This window comes from Podarcis liolepis, assembly GCF_965112155.1.
Source record: "Podarcis liolepis genome assembly, chromosome: 6".
NCBI lineage: Eukaryota > Metazoa > Chordata > Lepidosauria > Squamata > Lacertidae > Podarcis > Podarcis liolepis.
Window position 1 is genome coordinate 80,141,251 of NC_139559.1, and position 22,693 is coordinate 80,163,943.

The window sequence follows — 22,693 nt, forward strand, 5'->3', positions numbered from 1 at the left end:
TTAGTTTTTAAGAGGAAAAAAGTGTCTTATGGAGTGAAAAATACGATAGATTAGGAAAATTTAAAACTATTTTGTTCTTGTGTCACACTTTTCCCTATCATGAAAGGTACAATATGTTAGCTAATCTTTCAGTATTCTTAAAATGGGTTCATGTTGTGTTAGCTGACTTTGAAGTATATGCTCATGCATACCTGAAAGGTGTTCCTCTCTAATCTGGGCTAAGGCCTCTGTATCCATTCATGGTACACACTTGGGTGGAGTTCACTGCTCTGGCTGGGAAGTGTGACAAGATGCCAGATGAGTCCTTTATTCTTCTAGCTGGCATCCATTCTTCTCTTGTACGACAGATGCTGCATCGAGACAACCTCCCCACACCCATGGAAACATTGGCAGAGAGTTACTGGATTAGAGACTTTAATATGCATCACTAACTTGTTCTAAGCAATATTTCCAATTTTAATCCCACCCCCACCCCCCAAAATGACAGGCAAGCTGCTATTGTTTATTGTACTTTGTATTTATTATATGTGAAAAACCAATAAAAAGAATGAGAACAAGAACTCACCACATTGTTATCCAACAGTAACCATGGAGAATAGCATACTGACATGTTCAAAAACGCATATCCTATCACTTAAGATTTTCCAAATGTTTCTAGCACTTGCTTTCCTAGTGTATTTGCTGTGGAAGTAAAATAGTTTATCCAGGATTTTGGTCGACAAAATCTTTTAACCAGCTTCAATTTGGCCAACATCTTTCACCATGTTACCAAATCAAAAAACCCCACCACAATTCTTTTCTTCCTTTGTCACTGGAGGAACAGACATAGTTGTGCTATATTACTGCTTCTCTGAGTGAGTATTTCAATTAGAACCACACAATGTATATATGCTGTTTCTGCTGGGAAAGGACAGGAAATCATGGCTGACAATATTCTGCCAAAATGTGAATGTTACTACTTTTAATAGGTTTAACATGGGCAAACAGGATGAATTGAACTGTGGAATGATTAAACAGTGGATTTTAGCTGTAACTCCTATCCTACTTTGTTTTGATTTTAGGGCTCTAGACTAGATGATCAGAGATGTGCACCACCACCAATCATCACAAAAGGACCAACTGTACCTGATGAAGATTTTTTTAGCCTTATTTTGCGATCCCAAGGGAAGAGAATGGATGAACAGAGAGTCTTTCTACCCTCTGATTTGAAGAGGGCAAATTCCAATTAATGGACTTCTTCAAAAGCACACCGAAGAGAAACAGATGGATTGTGTAATACTGGAATTCCTTTTTTTTTAATAATACAGGAAACAATGCCTTTAAGGGAAAAAGTTTATGGTACAGTTACTGCTGCCACAGCTTGAAAAAAACATATCTAAAAATGTTTGTAAAAAGCTCTATAGAGCACTGTTTCAATTTTCTCTCTGTAAATATTTTTTTGTTTCGTATGGTTTAGTGTTTAACGGTACTTTTCACATGAGCTTATGGGGGAAAATCCAGCTAAAATTATGTAATAGGAAAACTCTAGACTTAACCTCAAAAGTTTTTCTAACACCTAAGAAGTATAAAATGTTCCAAAACAATTGACAAGTATTACATTGTGTTTTTTTTAAAAAAAACCACACACACAAGAAAAATAAATATTTTCATACTAGCAAAACCTGCTATTTTGTCTGTAAGTAAATGAACTGATCCAAAGAGAATGCCGTTGGTTCTTAAGTCAGATAAGTTCCTTTTGTGGTAAGGTCCTATCTCCTACCCACCCTGGAGTTTTTTCAGCTATTCTAGTTATTTGTTGCTCCCATTTGTTAAGAGAAGCCTTCCATTATTTCCCGCCTGTTATTGGGTTTTTGTTTTGTTTTTTGTTTTTTGGTGGGTGGGGTGGGGGCTAGACTGTTATGGCTGAAGATGTGCTTTCTCTGTCAGAGAGCTTGCTTTGCATGGTCCTGTCTCCTTGAGGGACTGGGAAAAGCAACCCACTCGAGGTTATTCTCCTACCTTTGAAGAACATGAACTTGGGTATGAACCAACATTCCTTTTCCAAGCAATGTTCAAGCCTTCTTCATGCAAAAACAGGACACCTGGTAAAAATTAGTTCTTGATCTTGGGGTAGGGGAAAGTCACAGCTAAATAAAAGTTCTCCTGTTGAACCTAAATAACAGCTTTTACAGATATGAATATAAAAGAAATTTCATTAGTAACATTTTGTAAGAGTTTATTTTGTTGGCAAATAGCACAAATTTTAAAAGCATTTTACCAGTAGAGTCCCTTTTCGAATTACATTATTTTCTCATTAAATGTTTTTAAAATGTGTTGAAGTTGTATGGAAACAAAGGTGCTTCATAAATATGATTTATGTGCCCCGATACCTAATATGCAAAGAAGTTCTATAAGAATGAAAACTGACAAAAGTAGATTCACGAACATTTGTTGGTTAGCAGAGGCATTTAAAAAAATCATAAGGAGGTCTATCAGGAAGCAGTGTTCCTCTGTTTTTGTTCCTGTAAATGAGAAGATTTAAATGAGAAGCATACAAGCCACAACCTTTCAGATTATTTTTAATTTCTATTCCAGTGTGGAGTCAAATATTTAGTAATCTTAAAGGGCAAAACCACTATCCTGGTACTTTTTGTAATGGTAGAAGGATAAAACTATGACATCTTCAAACACAGACTACAGTGCCATTGTTTTTAAATGTATAGGAGGCCAAGGCTCACTGCTATGCCAACCATTACCCCAGCTAGCCCTTCCCTATTCTCTCCACTCCAGATGCATTTATGTTTGCACACATGCAATTTAAACTCTACATGGGGAAATGAGTTTTGGTGAGAATTGGTAATGGAAACTGAAGCAGAACATTGCTGCTCTCTTCAGCTTAATATCATCTTCCACCACGGCCAAGATGCTGCTATTTAAAGAATGCTGTCAGTCTCATTAAACACACTTGGGCAAATCGTTCTAGGCAGCTGTTTTTACCAAAGAATCTAACTAATCCTATGCACCATTACTCAAACTTAGTAGGGCTTGTTCTCAAGTAAATATGAACAGAACTGGGTCATAAGGTTGCCATCTAATACATCCAGTACAGTGGTGCCTCGCAAGACGAAATTAATCCGTTCCACGAGTCTCTTCGTTTAGCGGTTTTTTTGTCTTGCGAAGCAACCCTATTAGCGGCTATTAAAGGCTTAGCAGATTAGCGCCTAAAAGGCTATTAGCGGCTTAGAAAAGGGGGGGGGGAGCGAAAAAAAATCGGAACACTTGCAAGACGCTTTCGTCTTGCAAAGCAAGCCCATAGGGAAAATCGTCTTGCAAAGCAACTCAAAAACAGAAAACCCTTTCGTCTAGCGGGTTTTCCGTCTTGCGAGGCATTCATCTTGCGGGGCACCACTGTACTACAGAAAGTTGTTGAATATGAGGACTGGGAATGGGGCTACTGGTTTGTTTTTGTTCCTGTTTTTTTTAATATACAGTGGTACCTCAGGTTACATACGCTTCAGGTTACAGACTCCGCTAACCCAGAAAGGAATTTACTCTTCCTTTAAGTTATTAAATATTCAATATAGTACAACTCAAAGATCATGATACTCAAGTTAGATCCATTCATTTTAATTGGACTACTCTTAAGTAGAATTTAGTTGGATATAATCCTTTGATTTTAAGTCTGAATAAAACAGCATTTGTCTACTAAGCTTGATTCTAGTAGGAATCAGATACCTAAATGATTTAAGGCTTCAACTCAGATTTGACACATTCTTACATTCTCTGAATTTGATAAATAAATTTGCCTGCATTACCGAGCTTTTTGAAATGGTTATATAAATAGCTGAAATAAGGCAAGAGAGTGCATCCAGCCTAGAATGTAACATTGTTATTCTCAAACTGGCAGATAATAAAGCAAGTCCTCAAACTGCTTCTTTGTTGGCATTTCTGTGCAGGTCTTTCCAGCCTCTGCAGCAGGCAGACGAGGGAAAGACCTCTGTGTTTGCTCAACAATGCTACCTCACTAGGAAAGGCCGAATTGGCTGAGGGGTACATCACCTTTCTGTGATACACAAAATATACTGTATGTTAAAACTTACAGTAAAGCTCAAATGTTCTACAATCTTCTCTGTGGGTTCTTCTAATTCACATGAGTGGCTCTCTTTCTTCTTACATCCTGTTATATCCGGAACTTCTTGCTGCACACTCCTGTCCTCTTTAAAGTTACATTTTGTTTCATCTTCATTGCCTCTTGTAAATTCTTGTATGTGGCTAGGTCTGTCCAGTTCAACCAGGCTTTGATCTGTGCTGTTCTGTATTCTATCAGTAGCTTGATCACCTGGTTTAGTATCTAATCCACTCTGCAAGAAGTAACATATCACTGAATTTGTGGAACAATATTAGGTCATCAAAAATCAACAAAAAATACGGACAGTGCAATCCCATACATATATTCTCAGAAGTAAGTTTCACTGAGTTCAATGGGGCTTAGTCTCAGAAAACTGGATATAGGATTGTGGCCTTAATGGGGTATCTCAATCTGTTATTTTAGTAACGGTTTTACTGTGAAAGGTGGTCCTCTTTGGGTATATGTATCTTAAGTGAAATTTGGCCATTATCTCTAAACCCTGCAACAACAGATTTTGTCATACCTCCGTTCCATTCTGTGAGCTCAGTAAGACCCTCTGATGCACAGAAACAGAACAAAGAGCAAAGAAAAACCACTAAAGGGGACACAAATGACTCTCAATGAGAACAACCTTCTATGCTAAGACAACATTACTTTCTCCCGTGGGTGTAATGTGGATGGGAGAGCAACATGGCTTTCTACATATGAGGGATGGCTTGTTGCAGTCTCTTTCTTGCAAAAGCTACCTCCTCTGAAACAAACGGGTCTAATTCATAGTGATAAGTACAAGTGTTACGTGTGGACAACATGGGTGCTTGCCATATTTTATGAATGGGGTGTTTATGGAGAAAGCTGCAGCCCTGGTATAGAAATGTGTAAACCAATGAAATACAGGCTTTGATCTATCGAGCACTGCTGGAATTAGAAACCTTATTGCCTAAAAGTGGTCAGGTGAAAAGAGGGAAATAGTGTGCTTGTTTGCTTGAATGTGTTCATTCTATGTATGTATCTTGACAGCCCTGTGAATATTCAAAGAGTACCAAGCCCATTCAGTTGGGTAAGGAGGAGGAGGAGTCCAGAAGCTAAGAGCTGAGAGGGAAAGATAGCTGAGACATTGTGGGTGTTTTTTGAATGTGCCAGACACAGTAGAACATATTATTTTCTACTTTCCATTGTACAACCAGCTACGCAAATGCATGCTATTCCATTTTTTGCGTAGTCTAACATCATGGCACAATGAAAATATCAGATTGTGAGGCAAAGTGAGGTCTGACAAAATCTGTTCTGTCATAGGGCTTCCAGACTTCAAGCTACAAGAGACATCCAACACCCAGGGGAAAAAAGTTTCTTATAACAGTCTGAAACATCCATTAAGTAAAAATATAATATCAATTTGATATTCAAACATACTAGGAATTAAGTGTTTTTCTTAAGACATTTTATTTAATACCCCGCCCAACATATTATCTATCAACTTACAAGACGGTCTTCACTGTTCTTTTTTTCTGCTTCTGTTTGTAAATTTACTTCTTCTGAAGACTGAAAAAACAAGATGAATCAAGGTCATTAAATAATTAAGGCTACAAACCCCCAGCTAGGTCTCACTGAACTGAACGAGACTGATTCTGAGTAGACATGTTTAAGTGCACTATACATCTTATTAAACCTAACGCATTTTAATAATGCCAGTTCCATGCATTAAAACTGAAAACGGTTTTGCTCCAACTGGCTTTCGCAGCTGGATAAATGGGTCTTTACCATGAGTGTCTATTTTGTTATGATTTTAGTCTTGCTTTAAATTTATTTGCTGTTTTTGATACTCTTATGTGAAAATTGTGTTAAGGTGTTTTTTAGAAAGCAGTTATGAAATTAGTGCATCCCTAGTTGGTAGTTGAGGTGCCTGTCAAGAATTGTTTTTAATGCAGATTAAACCTCCTGTGTTAATAACTATAGAAAATTAAGTTCTTTTTCTTCATTATTTGCAATAAAGATTCCAAACTGAATTGTTAAATTCCCATATACATTTCCTAAGAGTATAGTTCTCAAACAGGAGAGAACATATTGGCTAGCCCTTCTGGCCCTGTCCAGGTCATGCAAATTACCAACTTCCTGGACCCAGGAACTACTCATCCACAGAGCTTCCATTTTGCTAGGATTCAGGCTCAGTTTATTAGTCCTTATCCAGTCCACCACTACATCCAGACACCAGACAACAGCCTTTTTTTTTTTACCATTCTCAAGTCAGGAATTGCATAGAAACAGAATTGGGCAACATCAATGTACTTATGACAGCTTGGTCCAAAATTCCTAATGACCATTTCCAACAGGTTAATGTAGATGATAAATAGCACTGGAGACAAAGTGTCCTGTGGCACCCATACCTCAAAAGACAAGGGGCCAAGGAGAACTCATCCAGTGATACCCTCTGGAACTGCCTCTGGAAATAAGACCGGAACCGCTCACTAACCGGAACTGATACTAATCTCCTATAGATGGGTCCAGCAGGATACCATGGTTAATGGTATCGAAAGCTGACAAGAGTTAAGAGCAACAGGGTCATGCTTCCCTTTGTCCCTTTCCCAACAGAGGTCATCCATTAGAGCAACCAAGGCAGATTCAGTTCCAAACCTGGGCATGAAGAAGATTAAAAAGGATCTGGATAACCCGATTTCTCCAGACACGCCTGTAGCTGCGTCACCATAACACTCAAGGAAGTATTTGTGATTGGGCAGTTGTTAAATACCACAGATCCAGGGTGGTTTTTTTCAGGAATGACTATACTATTACCTTCTTCAAGATGTCTGGCATAACCTCCTCAGGCAGAGATGCATTCATCACACGAAGATCCTATCTAGTTACACCCCTCTAGCTAGCTTTAACCAGCCATGAACGAAAATGGTCCAAAGGGCATCTTTTTGGGTGCAGACTCACAAGCACCCTGTCAATGCCATTCGGCTGCAAAAACTGAAAATGATCCCACAAAATGTGGCTTGGTGGAAACTTCACTTAGGACTGCATCAATCATGGCATCTAGCTCACTTTCTTTGCCACTTTCGTTTCCACAGCAGGCACAATTATGTGCTTTAGCACAGGTTTAGTAATCTTTGAAGTGGGACTTCCACCATTTGTGCTCTAGCCAGCATCTAGCTTCTTTCATCGCATGAAGTCCTGAGTCAGAGCAGCAAGAGCAGTTTCAGTATGGAAATAGTCCTAGGTTCTACAACACAATGCCAGAGACTTGCTTGCTTGGTCTGGGAGGCTGCTGGACAACAATATATATATAGCACATCACCTGATTGCAAAACCTAAATATTACCTTTACTGAAGCATCTCCTCTGTCATAAGGTCCTCTCTTGATGGAGTAAATATTGTATGTATTTTCCATATTTTCTATAATGTTGACACCATTTTCACCTGTGTCATTTGGCTGCAGATGTAGCATTTGTTCTTGTATTGCTCTGGTCCTTGGAGGAAGTGCAGGAGGTGGCTGTTTGCCCCTTGGGGGGAGTGCAGGAGGTGACTGTTTGCCCCTTGGGGGAAGTGAAGGCGGCTGTTCATCTGTTGGAGGAAGTGCTGGAGGTGGCCGCTTGTCTGAGTAGCTTAACATCCTTAGCGCATTCACTGAGCTTCCAGCCCCAAAGCAGAAACCCTACAGAAGAGACACCCTTGTAAGTACTCTGACAAACTTTGTTTCCACTCCTCCTTTTAACACAGGTTTTTACATTGTTTTGTTTTGAAAATAGGCTCAAGATCTGTGTTCCTATATATTCATTAAAATGAGATAATTTTTTCAAGAGATTTTCTTCACTATCAACTATTCTTAGTCAGACATAGTGGAAATAGTATTTCTGTAACTGCCCTATATAACAGAGAATTAAATTCTTGGACTTACTTATATTCATATAAGAATAGAGCTTTACAAATGAGTATTACTTTTAGTCAGTCCACCTAACAGAAAATGCCAAATTATGTTCCACTGCTCTGGCATGCATGTTAAAAAATCCAATTTTCTATTTCATAAATCTTTAAATATGGATAATTTGTTTCTTTGTGTGAAGCCAATACTTCAGTATGGGAGAAAGATTATACTATCCTTGAAAAATAAATTGCTATTTATGTCCCAAAATATTAGCTGCAGATGTCAACAAGTTAAGTCTTCCTTATCCTCTAACACTTCTTTCTTAGGACTAGAAAGAGCATCAATATACAATCACAGCTGCCTCTTCTTGCACAAGGAGGTGGAACAACTGTGCTAGAACTAAGATGTTATTTCTGGAACTACCTTGTCTATCACTCACAGGCAAGTAGCTAATTGTACCCTTACTTCAGTCTTACTGGTGTTAACTTGTTGAGCAAATCCATTGTTAGCTGTATCTACTTTCACAATTTCTAATCCATGTGTGCAGTATTGAATCCCTCATGTTTCTGTGCATGTACATACCAAAACTGCTATTGCTATGATCACCAGCACTGGGATATGTAGCAGCAATGGAATCTCTTTCATGAGTGCTTTAATAAATTCACCAATTCCTTGACCTATGTGCTTCAATGGCTCCGTTACAAAATTGGTAAATGTAACAGCCAATGCCTAAAACCAGACAGAAAGTAAAATTAGAATGATAGTGAAGCTGTCAGAATCAAACAAAATACAAATGACTCAGTTAGAAAAAGAGAATACCTTTGTTGGAGGAACAAGCCAAATAGGATTTACTAATACGGTTTCATAATACTTTTGACAAGGATCATCTTGGAACGTCATCGAGCTTCTAAACCATTCTATAGTTAAAAAGCAACAAGTCATACAACTAACCACGAAAAAGCAAGTATATTTTGGCTGTAAGGATGAATAAATAACTAGATGTTTTCAGTGTGTAATAAGAAGTCATATATAGACAGTGAGGAGGGTGTAAACACTTTACTATACTTGTCTTATCAAAAGAAATGATACAAGATCTGGAAGGAAATGATTTTCTAATATTTACACCAACACTCAGGGTATTTTAAAGTATATTTGCTAAACTGGGGGTAAGCCCAGTCTTGAGTAGAAGACATGGCTGAAGCACAATTTGCAGAACGGAACACACCCACCCCCAACCTGCCAGATTGGTATTTGGGCTCTGTGGTATAAACCACTGAACCTTGGGCTTGCTGATCGGGAAAAGTGGGTGGTTTGAATTCCCGCAACGGGGTGAGCTCCTGTTGTTCGGTCCCAGCTCCTGCCAACCTAGCAGTTCGAAAGCACGTCAAAGTGCAGGTACATGAATAGGTACCACCCTGGCAGGAAGGTAAACGGCGTTTCCATGCGCTGCTCTGGTTTCACCAGAAGCGGCTTAGTCATGCTGGCCACATGACCCGGGAAAATGCTCTGCGGACAAACGTCAGCTCCCTCAGCCAGTAAAGCAAGATGAGCGTCGCAACCCCAGAGTCGTTCGCGTCTGGACTTAACTGTCAGGGGTCCTTTACCTTTACCTTTTTAGGTAAGCAATGTAGCAAATGGCAAATGGCACTTTCTTTCCTCAGGAGGAGGAAGTATCCATACCTTGGTCTGCTACCAAATAGTCCTATTTATTTGCTTTTAGTCCTGTTTTGTTCTGATTAGGTACATAAGTAAAATGTAACAGATACAGAGAAACTTGTTACTTTCCCTCTGTAGTCTCTTCCTCATGCCCTTTTCTCCTAGCCCTACAATGGGAGGTGTAGGAGAAAGGTTTTTAGAAGTTTTTAGAAGTTTGCTAACCCAGATTATCAGACTCAGTTCTCCTCCCAAATGGCTATTTGGTTTAGCAGCAGCACTAGAAGAGTGCACTGGGCTGAAAAGGCCAAGGGTGATGCTGAACTTCTCCAGTATTCTTGTCTTCATTCCCCTTCATCCCACTAAAATACCTTTCTCTGTCATTTTTTTAGATGTTCAGCAGACCTGATTCCCATACCCTAGTCTATCGCCAAAAAAACTAGTTTGGGCTCAACAAGCAGACAATATGTCTTCTGTAGATATTTCAAGGAGCACATCTACCTGACTTGTTCAAAGACAATTACATTAAATGAATCTAGGAAACCACCAGGAAAGAGATTCATTTCAGAAGATTATCAGTATGAATGACACAGTCCAACTAAGCAAGTTGAAATGCTTGAATATACAGGCAATATTTCAGGAATAATTATGTTTGAATCATTATATTGGCACAAGGAAGAAATGACTCAGAGAGTAAAATCAGCAATATCAGAAATGTGTTGTTGGCATCTGTCTCGAGAGGCAATGGAGTGTGCCGCCAGGGTGTGAAGCCAAAACTCTGCATTAGCAGCACTGAGGTGGCCTTGCCGGAACACAAGCCTGAGCAATGTGTATGGAAGTCCTTGACTGTCTAGACAAAACCCTGCTCTCAGGCTCATTAATGTGGTCCAAAGGAAAACAAAATGTTTGGCAACAGCTTGGAAGCAGGAGTTGCTGGAAGGAGGCATACAAGGAGCCATCCAACCGTCTTAGGTACTCCACTCCAGATTTGGTTTAGAGCCAATCTTAAAAATAAGCTTAAATGTTTACTAAATCAATCAAACAAAAATTTATTTAACACCCCCTCCCCCCAATCTGGCTGGGTTTCCTCAGCCACTCTGGGCAGCTCCCAACAGAATATTAATAATAATAATAATAACAAAGCGGCAAAACATCAAACATTAAAAACTTCCCTAAACAGGACTGCCTTCAGATGCCTTCTAAAAGTCAGATAGTTGTTTATTTCCTTGCCATCTGATGGGAGGGAGTTCCACAGAGCGGGTGCCACTACTGAGAAGGAAATCTGACATGGAAAGTTAGCAAGCAAAACAAAAACAGCTCACCTATTAGACCATCACTCCAGCGGATCTTCTCAGCACATACAGTATCAAATTTTCCCATTTTTGCCACTTCAGCTTGATGCTGAGCAAAGGCTACCTACAACAGAAACAAAAGGATTTTAACAATTTAACAAAATTGTTAAATCAATTTCATTTTGGAATCTTTTTTTAAAAAAGTGGATGAAAATCCCACTGCCCTCTGTTTCCACAGAGCCTGTGGGAAATTCCTTATGACTTAATATTTTGATATATTTTTTGTACTGTATTAATGCAATTTGATGTTACTTGTAAACTGTCTTGGTAGGATTTGTATCCTAAAAGCAGGATATAAATAAATCCTACTAATATACTTCCAAACGCAGCTGCAACTTTCATATACAATAAAACTGAATAATTCAAAGCTATTAAAAGTCTACTTCTTAAAACATATGATTATTCAAAACAGATTGCACACATATGGCTCTTGAGGTCAAGCACTTTTCTTTCTGTGACTGAGCCATAAAATTACTGAAAAATAGCAGAGGGGAAAGAGTCTATTAGACCTGCTGCAGCACACTGTTAATTTTATAAGATTGCCACACAGGATAAGAAAAGTTCAAAACTACTGAACTGCTAGTAAATCATGGAGAAGGAAAGACCAATGTGCCAATCTCACTAGACTAACGAGAACGAACCTGACATATTTTAAAATAGTTTTGCACAAGTGTTCCAAAATGGCCTCTGATTATTACTGGATCAATATCAAAATGTGCCGGATAAGAACATTTTTTGTTTTAAGGGTAGCAAGTGTGGTAGCCTGAGTTTATATTGAGCCCTGTTAAGTTATTGAGCTAAATAGTGAGTGGCACAACATTTTCTGTATTTTCAGGGCACACTGATATCCACTTCCCCATTACTACTTAATAAACACTAGTAATTGTTTACCTTATATAGGTACATCCAGTTCCACCCAAAACTGATGAGAAAACTTATGAATAAAACACGTTTTAGCTGTGTAAACCAACCAATGCGTGTCCATAGTTCTGTAGCAACTATTACTGAAATGCACACTAAACACAGAAGTACCTTTTAGAAAACAAGAGATAAAAAGAGAGATAAATTGCAAAAGAATTATAAAAGCCAAGACTATTTAAAATGGGAGGAACCTACATTTTTAGCATTGAAGCATTTTTAGCATTTATCTGATAATAGACAAATCTTCCATTCAGCTTCTGCTTGAGGGAATCATGAGCAGTATGCATTAAAGGGATCATGGGGTGGGGTGGCAGCAGCCTCATTTTGGTTACTTGAAGTAAAGCTGAACAATGTGGAACCCTTATCATGTTGGTGAACATTTATTAACCCTCATATTCTAACAGATAACTTTTTTTCATTTACAATAGCTTGATGGCAGCCAAATGTGAACTGAAATTTAAACAGATGCCATTCAAATAATCACTTGGCATGAAGCGCACTGGTGGATCTCAGGCCACTCACTACCTCTCTCAGCCTAACCTACCTTACAGGGTTGTTGTGGGGATTGAAGAAGGGGTAAACAATGTGTAACACCTTGACCTCCATGGAGAAAAAGGTGGGGTATAAATGCAACAAATAAATTTACTTTAGACTTTTGCAGTACATACCCCATGAAGCTGCACTCAAGACAATGCTACAGATTTTGAACTGATTCATATCCCTTTATTTTTGCACACCTAGACATAAATGTGGTGCTGAACTCATGGTAGGAAAGCAGTCATGGTTGTGGGCTGAAATTTGGATCACAAATTAAGAAGTCCTGACCTACTACTGCTGCCTGAAAACATTAAAAGATATATACTCAGCCTTCAGTGGGATAAAGCACTGCATATAGGTTTTATCTTTTTCTGTCTGGTGCAAGCGAGGTACCCATGACTATATTGGCTGTAGAAAAACACCTTACTGCAGAAAGATTATCTCACCATAAAGACATTATATGCATCAGCCCCAAAAGTGTCCTCAAACTTCCATTTCCAAACTTCAGCATCATGATGCCTAAAGTTAATCAGAACATCACTGAGTGCATCATCCAAAGCAGCTGATTTCCAGCCCTCTTCATTAAGGAACCTGTTGATTTCATTAAATGTCTGCCTTGTAAGGATGATCTCAGCATCATAATGCACATCTCCAGTGTTATCATCAGGCTAAAAAACAAGGCAACACAGTTGAATTGGGAACTGACATTTCTTGCAGATAATAACAAAGTAATCTGACTGTTAATCATAGCTAAGCAGAGCCTTACTAAATCAAACTGACTGACTGCTGTAGTGATGAAGTCAAAGAGCAAAGAATTCTTATACAGTTTATGTGGAGGTTATGTTCTAGGGATTACGCCTATAGCCAAAATTATGTATAGTGAAAACACATTGGGTTCAATGGTGGGTGGGACTGTTAGTCTTTTTCTCCAGATGCTTCCCCCCCCCCTTCCATTAAAAAAAAAATATTTTGCCAAGCATGTAAAGCTGAATGCGCACAAGTTAAATGCATGTAAGTCGCTGTACAAGGACTAGTCTGTCAAATAATACAATAATTAGGATTTCTCTGCTTAATATTTTCTAAGTATACATTCACCTACTCTAGTCTCAAAACCAGGGCAAGCCCAATACATTTTGGCACCTAAGACGAACCACAAAATGATGTAGCCCCCTGCTCTGCCAAGGAAGAAGGGGCAAGTGAAGATCTACATCGGCAATAGCAGGTAATGCATTCCTTGCAGGCCAGATGTGCTGCCTTTGTGGATCTTGTCGTGTGAGGCAGTTGCCTCACCTTACCTCATGGCTGGGCCGGCCCTACTCAAACCTATTACCCAGATTCACAGGTAAAGCTGTTGATGTATATACAGTACCAACAGAAGATGGGAGTTCTGTGAAAATCATTTATCAAACCTAATACTGTAGTTATAGAAGTCCTAGATCCAAGGGTTTATTACAAAAACCAACAACAACAAAAACACACAAAAACCAACAACCCACCAAAAAACCAACCCCAGTGCCCAAGGGCAGCATTCCTCCTGGGCAACCTTCTGGGGACTGCATGGCAGTGGTAGGTAAGGTTTGAGGCAAAAAGTAGGTACTGTAGAGCAACAGATACGACTCTTACCCTTTTTACAGTTGGCTACATTAAGAGGTTTATACATATCTCCCCACCATCCAAGCAAGCAAGCAAGCAGGCACGCATGTAAGCAGCATTAACACAGCTCAATGAGACAGCTGAGTTAAGCCAAAGCACTTGAGGAAAGGATACAGCAGTGTTGGTGAGGGGTGTGGCCTGGGAAGGAAGCATTGCCTGGGAAGAATCCTGAGGGCCAGACAGGAACACCTTTGCAGGGGACGACATTCACCCCCAAGGCACCTCTAAGAGACTTTGCCCAAGACAAAGTCTATATAAGACTACAGAACCAAGCCCATCTTATCCATGAATATAGGATGTTTTCATGTTTTATGTAAGATTACTTGTTACAGATAGGTAGCCGTGTTGGTCTGCCATAGTCAAAATAAAAAAATCCTTCCAGTAGCACCTTTAAGACCAACTAAGTTAGTTTATGGACATAAATCCGACATCAAGAATCACAAAACAGAGAAACCAGTAGGAGAACACTTCAATCTCCCAGGACATTCTATACAAGATCTCAAAGTAGCTGTTTTACTACAAAGGAATTTCAGAAATAGACTGGAAAGAGAAGCTGCTGAATTGCAACTCATTACCAAACTTAAAACCATGGAGAGACCTGGTTTGAACAAAGACATTGGATTCTTATCCCATTATACATGACTAAGCCATTTCTCACCTTCTCACCCCTTGCCTTTTCCTGTAAGACCTATTACAGTCGTTAAGAGTCGTCAACAGGCTCATCTCAGCTATCTGCCAATCTCCCATTCCCACCACCCTTCTGAGTAATACCCCTCCCCACCTTCTCACTATATAGAAGGATCTGGCAACTTCTGTTTCAGTGTATCTGAAGAAGTGTGCTTGCACACGAAAGCTCATACCAAGAACTAACTTAGTTGGTCTTAAAGGTGCTACTGGAAGGATTTTTTTAGTAAGATTACTTGTTAGTCACATGAAAGCAAAGTAAAAGGGAAATAAAGAATAAATACATGGTTGGGTTCTATGACATACTTACTATCTTATCAGTGAATGTGCTGCTAAGAATACATTTTAATCTTTAAATGAGCAAATGTATACAGCAATAAGAATGTTGGCTTATTCAGATACTCACAAGACCAAGTCTTCCAGCTTCAATTAAAATCTTCTTCAAATATCTCTTAAAAACATGGATGCTATTGTTTTCATATAACTTGGCTTTATCTTTCTTTTCATATTCTTCAAGCTGCAAATATAAAGTGTTTCAATATGACATTTTACCAATCTTAATTCATGTAGTATATACAGTGGTACTTCGGGTTACATACGCTTCAGGTTAAATACGCTTCAGGTTACAGACTCTGCTAACCCAGAAATAGTACCTCAGGTTAAGAACTTTGCTTCAGGATGAGAACAGAAATCGTGCCCCGGCAGCGTGGCAGCAGCAGGACGCCCCATTAGCTAAAGTGGTGCGTCAGGTTAAGAACAGTTTCAGGTTATGAACAGACCTCCGGAACGAATTAAGTACTTAACCCAAGGTACCACTGTAATACGTATACTGTGGCCAGACAATGCCTTAGCCAAGCAATAATAGATTATACAGTGGTACCTTGGTTTACAACCACAATCCATTCTGGAGGTCCGGTTGTAAACCAAAACAGGTTGTAACCCAAGGCACGCTTTCACCAATGGGGCCTCCCCCCCAAAAAATGTTTGTAATCCCAAAAAAGGGACAGGCACTTCCAGGTTTGACGTGGTTGTAATCCAAATGGTTGTAATCCAAAGCGGTTGCGAAACCAAGGTACCACTGTAGTGTGTATATTGATTAGACTAACACGTAGGCTAATGTTCACATGTAGGCTAAGGTCCATTGACTGCAGAGGCACTCTGGCCTTTAATAATTGAAATCTACTTGCTGAAAGCACCCCCAAAACACAGTTCAAGATCTCTTTATGTTCAAGAGATTTGACTCCAGACATGTATTGAAATCTATTTTAAAAATGAAACTTGTGACCCATCATGCCAAATGCAGTCCATCAGCTAAGAATGGCACCTAACAGGATCATAATCAGCTGCTTGCTTTTGATGTCTGCTGAAATACAGAGTTATCAAACAACTGGCAGCTTATGATATATAGCTGGTGAGCCAGGTTTGGCTTGGTGGGTCAAAAACTATACATGCCTATTATAAACAAAGGTCAATGTCCCAAGAAACAGTCTATGTTTCTACATCTAATCTTTTGCATATACAGGGGCTGTTGTGGTAGATCTTCATAGTAGCTCAACACTCTACACATAGTAGCTAATAATACAATAACAAATACTGCCTTGCAGGCACCAATACTACAATCCCACATTTACTTGGAGTTAAGTCTCAGTTAACTCCATGGGACTGACTTGTATGCAGTCGTGCAGATGATTGTGCTGTAAACATACAAATCTGCACCTGTTGATGTCAACAATGAAACTGACTGGTTTTAATAAAACCAGATTGTGGACCAAATAGTTAATTAAGAGTATTGATTCTTACCACCACCTATCAATATGAATGCTTACCCAGGAATATATTTCTGTGAAGGTGATAGACCAACAAGATCTGAATTTATGAAAAGAATATGTAAACAATATTTTCATAAAGTAATATATTAAATATGAAGCATCATACATGCAAACAAACCTTAAGAATTAAAGAATCAAGTTGCTTTTGGCACATGGAAACATCCACAATATTTTCTTTTACCACTGATTTTTGGGGAACTTTCTTATCTTCAGAATCATCCTGGTTCACCTGCAGCAACTGTAATCATAGGCATTTTTTAATCTTTCTACTGTAATTTATAGATTGGAAATCTCATATCAATATGGTTGCTTCATTTTGCATATTTATTGGAAAAGGATTAAAGAGAGAAAAGAGAGAACTCAACAAAATTTGTTACTCATTGCTGCTGAATGCATGAACAAGAATACTAACAAAACAATTTAACTAATTACATTGTTTGTACTATAAACATGCTAACCAAATATGTATTTTCCTTCTCATTTACTGGGTTCTCAGCTCACTGGTACTTTGTGTAAATCAAACTGGCGCAATGCAAGTTTCATAATATAGTAATTTATGATTTATACCCTGCCCAAACTTCCCTAAACAGGGCTGCCTTCAGATGTCTTCTAAAAGTCAGATAGTTGTTTATTTCCTTGACATCTGATGGAAGGACATTCCACAGGGTGGGTGCCACTACCAAGAAGACGCTCTGCCTGGTTCCCTGTAACTTCGCTTCTCGCAGTAAGGGAACCGCCAGAAGGGGGTGGAGACGCTCCTTCAGGTATAGCGGGCCGAGGCCGTTTAGGGCTTTGAAGATCAGCACCAACACTTTGAATTGTGCTTGGAAACGTACTGGAAGCCAATGTAGGTCTTTCAAGACCGATGTTATGTGGTCTCGGTGGCTGCTCCCAGTCACCAGTCTACTTGCCGCATTCTGGATTAATTGTAGTTTTTCGGTCACCTTCAAAGGTAGCCCCATGTATAGCGCATTGCAGTAGTCCAAGCAGGAGATAATCAGAGCTCTTGCGAGACAGTCTGCAGGCAGGTAAGGTCTCAGCCTGCGTACCAAATGAAGCTGGTAGACAGCTGCCCTGGACACAGAAATGACCTGTGCCTCCATGGACAGCTGTGAGTCCAAAATGACTCCCAGGCCTCTTCAGGGGCTCAGTTACCCCATTCAGGACCAGGGAATCCTCCACACCTGCCCTTCCCCTGTCCCCCCAAAACAGTATTTCTGTCTTGTCAGGATTCAACCTCAATCTGTTAGCCGCCATCCATCCTCCAACCGCCTCCAGGCACTCACACAGGACCTTCACCGCCTTCACTGGTTCCGATTTGAAAGAGAGGTAGAGCTGGGTATCATCCGCATACTGATGAACACCCAGCCCAAACCCCCTGATGATCTCTCCCAGCGGCTTCATGTAGATGTTAAAAAACATGAGAGAGAGGACGGAACCCTGAGGTACCCCACAAGTGAGAGCCCAGGGGTCTGAACACTCATCCCCCAACACCACTTTCTGGACACGGCCCAGGAGGGAGGAGTGGAACCACTGTATAACAGTGCCTCCAGCTCCCAGCTCCTCTAGACGGTCCAGAAGGATGTCATGGTCGATAGTATCAAAGACCGCTGAGTGATCCAGCAGAACTAGGAAACAACTTTCACCTTTGTCCCTAGCCCGCCGAAGATCATCGACCAGCGCGACCAAGGCAGTTTCAGTCCCATGATGAGGCCTGAATCCCGACCGGAAGGGACCCAAATGGTCCACATCCTCCAGGCGTGCTTGGAGTTGTTCAGCAACCACCTGCTCAATCACCTTGCCCAAGAATGGAAGATTTGAGGCTGGGCAATAGTTGGCCATATCGGCTGGGTCTAAGGATGTTTCTTTAAGAAGAAGTTTAATGACCGCCTCTTTCAGCGGGTCTGGGAAGGCTCCCTCACAGAGGGAAGCATTCACCACCCCGCAGAGCCCATCGCCCAGCCCTTCCCCGCTCGCTTTTATTAGCCATGAGTTTCCCATATTCACTGGGAGTCCCATTCCAGCAGAAGCTGCCCAGTATCCCCTTCAAAACCACAATCTGTGCACTCAAGAGAGGATGTGCATAGAGAACTGTCCCAAGCCCTCCTGTCCACATGGTGCTACATGTACAACTGAGAGCACTCAGGGATTATATTTTTTTCAAAAACAAATGGAAAAGAAAATAACAATGAAATGTGGGAAAGTATTTGGCAGCCTTCAACCAACTATTACTTCCTTCCAATCCCTTTTTTGTAATTACTCTGTTTGAATCTAAAGATGCAATCAAAGCTCAGTAAGACACCCCTATCAACTAATCAGTTGATCATTAGGACAGAATGGAATCGTTTCAGTAAGAAAAAACAATGCTCAACTCTTGGTTTATTAATTTGTTGCAGTATGTGTTCTGTAAGGGAGGCAATCCAGACATCCATGGTGAACAGGTTCTTTAAAGGGCATCAACTAAACCATTTACTGAACAGCAACTCAAATTCAAAATGTGTACCTTATCAGGCTTTCTCATGGTTCCTGAAGCTGCATCATAGTTCAGCATGTCTGTTGGATCAATCCAGTCATCATTTTGAGTTTCGCTACCTCCTATCAGCAGGATTACACACAGTATCAAAGGAGCTAGCATCATCTGTCACAAAACACAATTGATGGTTTTAGCAGAATCAAAATCCTCTGGGACAAACTGAACTATTTAGTGACGTAGGTAATTTGCCTACATCATCTGGTTACTCTAGTTAAGGAACATAGAAATATAACTTAATTTACTTGTTAAACTAGCACCCTATCCTTTATGCAAGTAACTCGAGAGTGACATATAAAGTTATCTCTTACAGTCCCCATTAAATTCTACCCGCTTAGTTTCCAAACACCTTCAAAAACTTGATCTGCAGAATAATTTTACATGAACATCAGATTAGATTAACTAATATGTGTGGAAGTCTGAGGTTGCACACTCAAATGATGGTCATAGAGTCTAGTAAACTTTATTCTAAATCATGGTTGCGAAACTCTGGCATATGTATGGACAAAGGTAAATCTGATAAAAGCAAGCTGTATTAAAACTTAACTCATATTACCCAAACCTGACCACTGATAAGTTTTTAAAAACAAAACCCAGTCTTCCCATTGACTGCTAGGAGTTTCATAGACCTATTAGTGCCATTCAAAGAATGATACCAATATCCACCCACAATTTAAAAAATACAGTGGTACCTTGGGATGCAAATGGGATCCGTTCCAGAGCCCCGTTCACACCCTGAAGCGAACACAACCCACATCTGCGTATTGCTGCTTCTGCGCGTGATGCCATTTTGACTGTCTGCGCATGTGCGCGCAGCGGAACCCGGAAGTAGCGCACTTTGTTACTTCCGGGTCGCCGCAGAGTGCAACCCAAAAATACTTAACTTGAAGTACATTTATCCCGAGGTATGACTGTAGGAGACTTAAGGGCCGTCACATGCAAGAGAGAGCACGCTTGTTTTCTCCTGCTCTTGAGGGTAGGACTTGAGGCAATGGCTTCAAGTTACAAGAAAGGAGATTCCAACTAAACATCTGGGAAAACTTTTTGATAGTAAGAGCTGTTCAACAGTGGAACAGACTCCCACAAGGGGTGGTGGACTGTCCTTCCTTGGAGGTTTTTAAGCAGAGGTTGGATGGCTATCTGTCATGGATGCTTTAGCTGAGATTCCTCAATTGCAGGGGGTTGGACTAGATGACCCTTGGGTGTTTTCCAACTCTAAGTTTCTATGATGCATATATAGGGTGGGACATGTTCAAAACCTAGGCCAGACATCAGTTGGGAAACTTAACACCACATTTACAGGGTTCTGGGTGAAATATAATAACTTATAACTCCTTTACTAGTGTGCCACTTGCTAGACAACTTTCTAAGAAAGTCTGGCTGGCATTAAAAAAAGAATTCCACCGAGACTTCTCTGCACACAAACACATTATTTGTTAACAGCAGCATTTTTGGTTCTCAAAAAGATTTGCAAGTTTTGTGTCAAAGAAATGAAAGACAGCATTTCTTTTTTCCTTATTGCATAGCAACCTCCTACACACACTCCTGCCTACCTGTCTAAATATGGGCAGTGTACTATGCTGCTGGCAGTCCTCCTCATTTCAACGCTGCACAAGAACAGAAGAGCCTGCTAGATCAGGTCTGTTTTTGCAGCAGCCAACAATCAGAAGGTCTGTGGGAAGCCTGAAAGCAGAAGCTGAGCATAACAGCAGCATTCTCCCCACTCATCGTTCCCAGGTCACAGCAACTGGGGGTTCAAACAAGTAGAGATAAGCCATTGGTAGAGAATTAACTGCAGTCAAACATAACTATGCATAAGTGCATGAAGGCATTAAGACCAGAGATGTCTGTTCCTAGACTCAGCCATGTAACTGACCAAAGAAGATGTGCCTAAGTTCCAAGCTTAGAGCAGGTGTTTGAAGCTATCTTTCTGTATTTTCTACCCACTAGTATTCTGCCTGCGTTCTCTTTGCTGCTGCTTGGATAAATGAATGAAACTCTGACCTTTGTAAGCAACACATTTTAAACTTACTTAATAGCATGCAGTCAGTTCGCTGCAAGATGGGTAGAAAGAATGCTGTTTGCAAGCAGGCTAAATAAGATAAAAGGGTCTAACAACATAAAGCTATAGAGCTGCTTGACTTTTGTTAATTTAAACTCTGCTACTGGGGGCTCTCTCCTGCTAGCAGGGACATAGCTAGGGGGTTGGTCAGGTTGGACCACGCTAAGGGCACAGTTGGGGGCGGAGCGGGTACAAAAAAATGCACCTCTCTACTCTGGCTCCGAGTGGGAGCCATCGCAACAGCCTTGCCGGGGGGGGCTCTCCCCAGTCTGCCCATCAGAGCGCAAGGGATTGGGGGGATCCCAGAGCGCAAGGGATTGGGGGGATCCCAGGACGCAAGGGAGCCCAGCTATGCCTCTGCCTCTTGGGAGTGAATTTAACCCCGCATTTTGAATCCAGGCACCCAGATTCTTTTGTTATTTACTCCCCTCCCCCTTCAAAAAAACCCCCCACATACCTTTGGGTCACAGGCAGGGCTTTTTCAGCCAGAACTCGCCCGAACTCAACTCCGGCACCTCTCAGGTGGGCACCACTGCCATTATAAGAGAACAAAGGAGGCGTTCTTAGGGATTTCCGGTTCCTCTTTTTCTAGAAAAATAGCACGGGTCACGGGGATTTGTCTTTTCCTCCCCCCACACCATGGATAGGGTTGGCCACGGCCACCGAAAGGGAAAGCTGCTGCTTTGAAAATGCCTTCCTGAGAGGGAAAACGCTTCTCGCCCGCATTAGACGCCGTGCAATCGTCTTGGGGGGGGGGGTGAAAAGGGGAAGGCGGAACGGTAACCCTGGAGAGGGAAAATGCCTCGTCATCCAGGCCCGGGGGGAGCGGGGAGAACGACAGAAGGAGAACCGAGGCCACGACCACTGGCTGTCGGGACGTCCCCGCCTGAGGGAAAGAGGCGACGGACGGAGGAAAACTGAGGAAACCACCACGCCCGCAACCAACGAACACACAACCCCTCCCCCTCCGCCGCATTAGCAGCGCGCGCACCACCTGAGGGATTCGCTTCGCCAACCGCCAACGGTTCCTCGCGCTTTTAAAAACAAGCGAACGAAGGCAACAGACCCTCGCAACTTCCGGCGGCCACAGCTCAACCGCGCTTCCTCGGATCCGTGAGCTCGGCCGTCATCCGCCTCGGCCTGGCGCTCGGCGTTCGGTGGCTTCCTTCGCTCGCGCCTCTCGATCGGCGGTCGACTTGGCTCGCCTGCCGCGGGCGCTCTGATAGCCGCCTGATAGGGCGGTGGCGAGGTTGGGATGCTTAAGTTTATATCCGTTTAGCTCGGCGGGGGTTTCTTGTCTCGACGAGATGCGCGCGGGGTGGTGCTGCAAAAGAGAGGGCAGTTCTTCTCGCCAGAGTGCAGAGGCAAAGGCATCGCATCTTATTTCGAAGTAGAGTGCTTTTGGTCTTAAACTGATAGGTTTTACTTTTATTGCAGCAATAACAGTGCTTAGCCCATTTGCAAAACTAAGCAGGGTCCGGTGTGGTTTCAAATTGGATGGGGGA

The 22,693-nt window shown here is 41.2% G+C and overlaps 2 protein-coding genes across 15 annotated transcripts in view; one reads left to right on the plus strand and one right to left on the minus strand.

Moving 5' to 3' along the window:
- GPSM2 (G protein signaling modulator 2) overlaps positions 1 to 1,660 on the plus strand; it is a 36,256-nt gene extending 34,596 nt beyond the window's left edge. For all 5 annotated transcript variants that reach the window (XM_083509968.1, XM_083509971.1, XM_083509970.1 and 2 more), the window contains one exon: positions 1,062 to 1,660. In XM_083509968.1, coding sequence (XP_083366094.1) covers positions 1,062 to 1,229 — 168 coding nt within the window. In that variant the 3' untranslated portion in view covers positions 1,230 to 1,660. The remainder of the gene's footprint in view (positions 1 to 1,061) is intronic.
- CLCC1 (chloride channel CLIC like 1) lies at positions 499 to 22,359 on the minus strand. 10 transcript variants are annotated; one of them, XM_083509977.1, is made up of 15 exons: positions 22,183 to 22,359; positions 21,646 to 21,720; positions 20,680 to 20,809; positions 19,100 to 19,234; positions 16,715 to 16,834; positions 15,174 to 15,284; positions 12,877 to 13,098; positions 11,864 to 12,004; positions 10,943 to 11,036; positions 8,787 to 8,884; positions 8,550 to 8,696; positions 7,425 to 7,757; positions 5,588 to 5,647; positions 4,080 to 4,340; positions 499 to 2,501 (listed from the first exon to the last, which is right to left on the minus strand). In XM_083509977.1, exons 4-15 carry the CDS (start codon positions 19,232 to 19,234, stop codon positions 2,472 to 2,474), a joined length of 1,752 nt encoding a protein of 583 aa, XP_083366103.1. In that variant the 5' UTR covers positions 20,680 to 20,809; positions 21,646 to 21,720; positions 22,183 to 22,359; the 3' UTR covers positions 499 to 2,471. The 10 variants fall into 10 exon arrangements, with proteins under 10 accessions (XP_083366103.1, XP_083366110.1, XP_083366107.1 ...); XM_083509984.1 differs by having other exon boundaries at positions 20,680 to 20,873; XM_083509981.1 differs by having other exon boundaries at positions 21,646 to 21,776.
- Between the last annotated feature and the right edge of the window lie 334 nt (positions 22,360 to 22,693).

What these genes read in the sequence shown, in the direction of transcription:
- CLCC1 (XM_083509977.1), bottom strand. Translation starts at nt 19,234, where the DNA reads ATGATGCTAGCTCCTTTGATACTGTGTGTAATCCTGCTGATAGGAGGT. An exon ending in GGCTTGTTCCTCCAACAAAG is followed by an intron (nt 8,697 to 8,786) that starts GTATTCTCTTTT and finishes GTCTGGTTTTAG; the next exon opens with GCATTGGCTGTTACATTTAC. An exon ending in TAGAACATTTGAGCTTTACT is followed by an intron (nt 2,502 to 4,079) that starts GTAAGTTTTAAC and finishes TCTCATTTACAG; the next exon opens with GAACAAAAACAGAGGAACAC.